Source organism: Bidens hawaiensis, unplaced genomic scaffold (genome assembly GCF_021521415.1).
Source record: "Bidens hawaiensis isolate Kalapana, Puna unplaced genomic scaffold, B.hawaiensis_p1.1 tig00005084_1, whole genome shotgun sequence".
Taxonomy (NCBI): domain Eukaryota; kingdom Viridiplantae; phylum Streptophyta; class Magnoliopsida; order Asterales; family Asteraceae; genus Bidens; species Bidens hawaiensis.
Genome location: NW_027491325.1, coordinates 576,485 through 583,329, shown reverse-complemented (window position 1 = coordinate 583,329; position 6,845 = coordinate 576,485). Strand labels below are relative to the sequence as shown.

The following is a 6,845-nucleotide window of genomic DNA, read 5'->3' as shown; positions in this document are numbered from 1 at the left end:
AAAAAAAAGATGTTTGTGTTTGTTATGTTTGTCCGTTAAGATTCTAGATGAATGGTTCACGAGCACAAATTAACATAAATGAAACGAAAAGCGAGCACAGACGGACATAAATTAGCAAACATAAACCGACTCGAGTTAATGTAAACCTGAATATCCAAATTAAAATCTAGAATTACCATATCATTATTACGTCAAACTTCATAAAATTAAACAAATATATGTCCAAACAATAGGTTTTATAAAATTGATTCCAAATTAATATTAGTAACAAATAAACTTGAATATTTGGAAAAATGAACAAATATAAACGAGCATTAATGAACATAAATAAACAAACAAGACATTTGTTTATGTTCTTTCGTTTAATTAAATGAACACAAAACTGTGTTCATGTTCGTTCGCTTATTTAATGAACGAACATAAGCAAATTTCTCGTCAAATAGTTCACTAAATGTTCGATTTGTTTACAGCCATAGGCCAAATAAATAGGATTAGCTGAAACATAAATGAGTCAAATGGGTTGAAAGTGGCTAAAGTAAATCTTTAATGCTCAACTTTTTCATTTTTATAAGCCAGATCATTACCAGAGAAACATAGTTTTTATAATCACATTTAATGTATTAACTATTTAAATACAATAATTAAACAAAGTTTCAAGGTCAACCCGAACCTGCTTTGACCCAAATGCATTTCAATCCATTACCTAACCTGAACACCTTTTGACACAATACCTAACCAGCCCGTTTTTACATGGCGCGCGTTACCTGTATCAAGGAGATGCTTCAGATGTGGTTCCTCAGCCACTCGAGAACCTTGAATATTATTACCAGAAGCTTCAGCATCTGCAGGTTCTTTCTCTGTCACATTAATAGGATTTGTTTCTTCACGTCGTTTCAGTATATTAAAACGTGCCATAACTGAATTCTCGACATCATCAACGACAGGCAAAGAAATATTAGGCACATGTGTGTTCAATGTTTTGCCACCAACACCTTCGTGTAACAGTTTGGGAGCAGTTGAGATCTTCTTTATGTCAGAAGCAACTTCAGATAAATCTGGGACTTGAAAAAAGATTGTGCATTTTCATAGATAATAAGACATTAGATAATCAACTATAATGATAGCTATACTTACCTAAGGCTTTTGATTTACCCATCTCTGTCTTAGCACGATGTAAACGAGCTTTAAAACTAGAAACACAGAGCTCTGCTTCAGCTTCAAGCCATAAATTTTTGTATAACAGAGGGTCATATGATGAATCTTCCTTGATCTCTACATCCTCATCAAGTACCCTCTTTATTTTCTGCTTCAATTTATGGTTATATAAAATAAGTTTCAAATCCCAATCTAAAAAGAAAAAACAAGTCATTCAATTGGAAGAATAAAGATAATAATACCTGGACCATGTTATAATCTTTTGGTAGACTTTCATCCCTAACATAAGCACTCCGTAATTCCTCAATGTTCTTACCAAATTGGTCAGTATTCCTTTCCTGGTGTACAACCGATAATCATGAAACAGGTGTGTATGGTGGGCCGGTCGGGGGTAATAGGTTCGGGTCAAAATGGGTAGTTTTTTGTACTAGTTGAGTTGGGTTCAACCCGAACAGGTATTTTCCAGAGTTACAATTTTTATAGATGATTAGAGTGAAAAATGTAAAATTTATCATATTTAAATAATAATCTAAGTTTTTAAAAAAACGATGAAGGTTTTAAGCATTAAAAAACAATTTGAGTGACTTTGACCCGGACCCATTTAACATGTTTCTTTTTTATTTAAAAATTTCGATTTTCCCCTTTTAACCGGCAACAAAACCCAAATCGTCATAGGCCCGTAAATGAACCGTGAACCGTTCGGGGGGAATTCATTTATGTTTGTTTATTTAATAAACGAACGAACATGAGCAAATACTTTTTTTTCACTTAGTTAAACGAATGAACATTAGCACATGCCGCGTTTATTCATTTATGCTTGTTAGTTTACGTTTAGTTATAGTTCGTTCTTTTACGTTTGTTAATATACTCATTTAAATATTTTAGGTTCATTACAGATTGGGCCATCAAGAAGGCACAAGTGTGGAAGATGGAGGTAGCTGAGATGAGAATGCTACGCTAGATGTGTGGGCACACAAGTTTTAGACCGAATAAGAAGTGTGTTTTGGGAGAGATTAGAGGTAGCTAACATATCGGACAAGATAAGGAGTGGAGATTGAGATGGTTTGGACATGTGAAGAGAAGACAGACAACGAATCCTGTTAGATTCATAGAAAACATTACTATAGAGGAGAGGAGGGGTAGAGGCCGACCTAAATTGATTTAGGATGAGAGGATTAAACATGATTTGCTAGACCTAAACCTCTCCGTGGACATGGTTGAGGATAGGAATTCTTGGAGACGTAGAATTAAGGTTAAGGACTTTTAGGGAGTAAGTAATACCTTAGGGGTTTCTCTTTACCTTATTTTTGGCCACACACCATTATGTTATTTCTTTTCATATGTTATGTATTTTCTTTTTTTTGTATTTTATTCTTATTATTTCTATCTATGTATTATAATTATTATTATTATTATTACTACGTGCTATTATTAATTATGTTACTGTTGAATTTTGATTTCCTCTGATATTCCTTCATACATATGATTTTTAAAGCTAAGGGTCTCTGAAAGCCACTAGAGATGTTCAACGAAACCGGTTCCTGGAACCGAACCGGTGGACCCGAACCGGACCCGAACCGGTTCCTACCCGTTTTTTGTAGGAACCGGACCCTATCTGATTCAACCCGATGATCCGTGACCGGTTCTTGCATTTCTGAGTGGGGGCGGGTAGGAACCGGTTCTGGAACCGAACCATCCGGAACCGGTTCCTAACCGTTTTTTTTGGCCGTTTTTTGACCGTTGGGGTCAAAAATAGCCGTTTTTTGACCGGTTACGGTACAGGAACCGGGTTAGGAACCGGTAAGAACCGGTTAGATAGGTTAGGGGTCCGAGGGTGGGAGAACCGGTTCGGTTCCATAACCGGTTCGAGCCTGGAACCGGTTTAAAAGGGGGTTTTGAATATAGGAACCGGTTAGGAACCGGTTCCGGTTCCTAGTCCCAAACCGTTTTGAACATGCCTAAAAGCCACCTCTCTATTCTAATGGTGAGATTCCACTGGGTATGATTGAGAGGTTTATTACATTTAGTATAGGCTTAATTTTTTAGGCTCGGCACATTGTTCACATTTACTTTAAACTGTTTCAGCTCAGTTATTTTTATCTATGCTAAGTTATGTTCATTCATTAACGTCCGTGAAACGTTCGTTTATACTTCTAACAAACAACCAAAAAAACATCCATTTTCTTAACAAATGAACACGAACAAGAAAACTCCATTCGTTTAATTGTTTGTATTCGATCATTTTTTCAGTTAACGTTAAATCAATGAATATGAACACACTCCATTCATGTTCCTTCGATTCATTTACAGCCCTACAAATCCGCAGTCATAAATATATACATTGAAATTTCCACCTTTACTGAACACATTGTGAGAAAGGAGTACCTCACAAAGCACATTTGAAGTAATTTGCTGAGGCAAGGAACAATTTTGTGCAGGATCCACTTGTCGAACTTTACTAGGCATACACGCGTTTAAATTTGCAATAACCTGATCAAGAGCCTTGTGATCTTGTTCTTTGAGCCCACATTCATCTTTTGAATATAACCGTAACAGCAATTCCGAAAGGTTATTAAGTGCTTTAACAACCATATTCACATCTAGACTTTCAGATGCTACAACCATATTCTCAACCATCCCAGCCAAACTCTGGTCCATTTGAAACAATACATCTTCACCACTGGTACTGTTACTTTGTAGTTTCTTCATCGGATGCTGAGTTGGCTCATGTTCATGGGACCCACTCGATGAAAAGTGAGTCAGAGCGCCTTTCCAGCATGGCGAATCTTCACCAGGGTTATGATGATCTAACTGCTCTGATAATTGTGCACCCGAGTTTACTTCTTCAGTTATATTTATATCAGCAACTTGAGAAATCAAACCCACTGCATGATATGACTCATTTTCTTTTAAGGGGTTACAATTAACCGAAAGATTAATATTTTTGTTAAAAGGTGAAGTACTGCCAGTATCCAGACTTTGGGTGGTTACAGGAGGCGATAAGTGATCACTTGAGGAATCATACAAGACCGATCCTGTATCAAACGAGTAAAGCGATGTATAGTCGTTCCATGTAAACGTATGTTCATTTGAGAACCCACTAGAAACAACCCCGTGAGACGCTGCAGACGATGATGCACCATTTGTCATCCCGATTATTGAAGGCGCAATGTTGTTTTCCCTTGTAGCAGGACGACCAAACGCTGGTCCAAACATAGACGAATCTTCTTTTCCTATATAATTACAACAAAAAAAAGCCTAAATGTATATCTTTTATATCTCAATGTAATTAAAGTAAGAGGTTCATTAATCGTTACCTTGTGATCCATCGGCTTGACAACTGTACTTCGATCCCGACAAGCTTTGGTTATAACCACCTTGAGAAGATCCATAATCCTCAAGAAAACCCCTACCCGGCAACACATTCATCACCGGAGCATCGTTACCACTAACATCGTTCCCAAACGACCACTTATGAGACTGTGAACTCGGGTTTACACCAAACACATTACCAGCAGACGGATTCGTATTCACGGGCTCTAACCCTGACGTAACACTAGAGTTCATCGAACACCAATTATCCGCACTTGGTGCATCAAAAGCCGTAGAAAAACTCGAAAACGATCCATCAGTAGCACGCTGACTCGGGCCTATAGCTGAAGAGCGACTATGACCCGTGGATGTACTGATAGGGTTCGGAATAGGATTATGGTCAATAGCAGACAAATAGACAGCGGGAATCGAAGCTCGGTTAAAACTACTGGGTGCAGTGATAGTGATGGGGTTAGGGCTAGGGTTAGGGTTGGGGAATGACGAATAAGTGGACGGGGGCCACGGGACAGTGGCGGTGGTCCTAATCGAATTGGGCGGTGAAGAATATGCATCTGAATTGTTACCACCAAAACTGAAATGAGAGTCACCCAAACTGAACTTGTTATAGTTGGATCGTTCGACGGTGAACGGAACAGCCAACGGCGACAGGTTCGAGGACGACGACGATGACGTCACCGATGAGGGCGATGACGATCCGAATAACCCAAAACCCATCATTTCGTTGTCTGTACAAAGTAAACGCTAATTGTAATAATGATGATGATGATAACGGGTGTAATGGTAATTGAGTAGTGGAATAATAATAATAATAATAATTAAATTAAATGTTGAGAGCGTATGTATATACCAGAGGGAGATATTGTGGGTTTGTGGTGGAGTCTAGGGTTTCTGATTTCGGGTTTTGGTCTTGTTCTTGTTGTTGTTTTTCTCATTCTATTTGATCACAGTGATGGTGGTTGTTTCTTGTTGGTTTTCGCCATTTCTACTTTATGCACTCTGGTTTTGACCGTAGAGAATGATGTTTATGATTATGTAGAGGTACGAATGAATTAGGTTAAGTTTGAGAGAGATGGTTTCAAGAGGATATTTAAGGGACTTGTATTGTATAAAACATCTCTTCTAAATTAAATTATTACAAGTGCCAAAAAGATTTTTCTAACTTTTAGCCAAGTTAAAATAGTTGCTAGGCCTGTAAACGAACTAAACGTTTGTAAATTATTCGTGAACCGTTCGGTGAGAAGTTCGTTCATTTAATTATGTTTGTTTAATTAAACGAACGAACAAGAACACATGTTCCGTTCGTTCATTTATGTTCATGAGCGTTCGTTTATGTTCGTTTATGTATTAATAGAAAACAATTAAATATTATCTGGATAGGTCATCTGCTTAAAGGTTTTATATTTGTTAATTTGTGTTCATTTAAGTGTTTTCATTTAAGTCCGTTTATATTTGTGTTCATTTGCATTTGTTCATGCATGTTCATTTATCTTTATTCAGTTATGTTTGTTTATATTTTAAACAAACGAACACAAATGTCCATTTTCAAAAAAAAAGAACATGAACATAAATATTTGTTCGATTAAGTATCTGTGTTCTTTTAAAGTTAAATGAACGAGCACGAACATGCCCTTGTTCGTGTTCATTCAATTCGTTTGCAGGCTTTCATTATTCACATTGATGATTACATTGGTCTCAATCTCTAGGCTTCGCCGATTTTATTTCTGTTCATTTGTGTTCGTGAACCGTTCGTGAACACATTAATTTCCTTAATGAACGAACACGAACATAAAACCTCGTTTGGTAAGTGTTCGTGAACCATTCGTGAACACATTATTTTCTTAACGAACGAACATGAACAAGGCCTTGTTCATGTTCGTTCGGTTCGTTTACAGCCCTGCTAGTTGCTTCACCCTGGTTGCAACGGGACGTAATGCAAACTCAGTCAGTATCGATAAAAATATACACATGTGAGTGTATGTTTGATAAACAATTAACTCGCGCGTTGCGGCGGAAACGCGACCGGAACTCGTTCGATTCGTTACATAGCAAATAATGTGTGTAACTTATTTATTTTAACATTTTAAAAATATTAAAGCATTTCGAAAATATTACTAATAAAATTTTGTAATTTTAAAAGTAATTAAGTTAAATACTAAAATAACTAAATAAGTTCGCTTCGCTATAATAACTGAAGTGCATAAAAAACGGAAAGGACTATAAATTTTATGACGAAACACTAGTAAAAATATTGTCATTTAAGAATCAAAGTTAGCAGTTAAACTTTTGATATATTTAACTAAAACTAGGTAGCAAAACCACCTTGTTGCGGCGGCGGATCACAAATTCGGTTGGTATCG

At 36.8% G+C, this 6,845-nt stretch overlaps 1 protein-coding gene across 1 annotated transcript; it reads right to left on the bottom strand.

The window, feature by feature from the left end:
• Positions 1–699: 699 nt before the first annotated feature.
• Positions 700–4,893, bottom strand: LOC143628909 (uncharacterized). The gene is made up of 5 exons (XM_077098353.1): positions 4,473–4,893; positions 3,541–4,388; positions 1,398–1,493; positions 1,135–1,303; positions 700–1,061 (listed from the first exon to the last, which is right to left on the bottom strand). The coding sequence occupies exons 1-5, from the start codon at positions 4,720–4,722 to the stop codon at positions 700–702; spliced, it is 1,725 nt and encodes a 574-aa protein (XP_076954468.1). The 5' UTR covers positions 4,723–4,893.
• Positions 4,894–6,845: the final 1,952 nt, after the last annotated feature.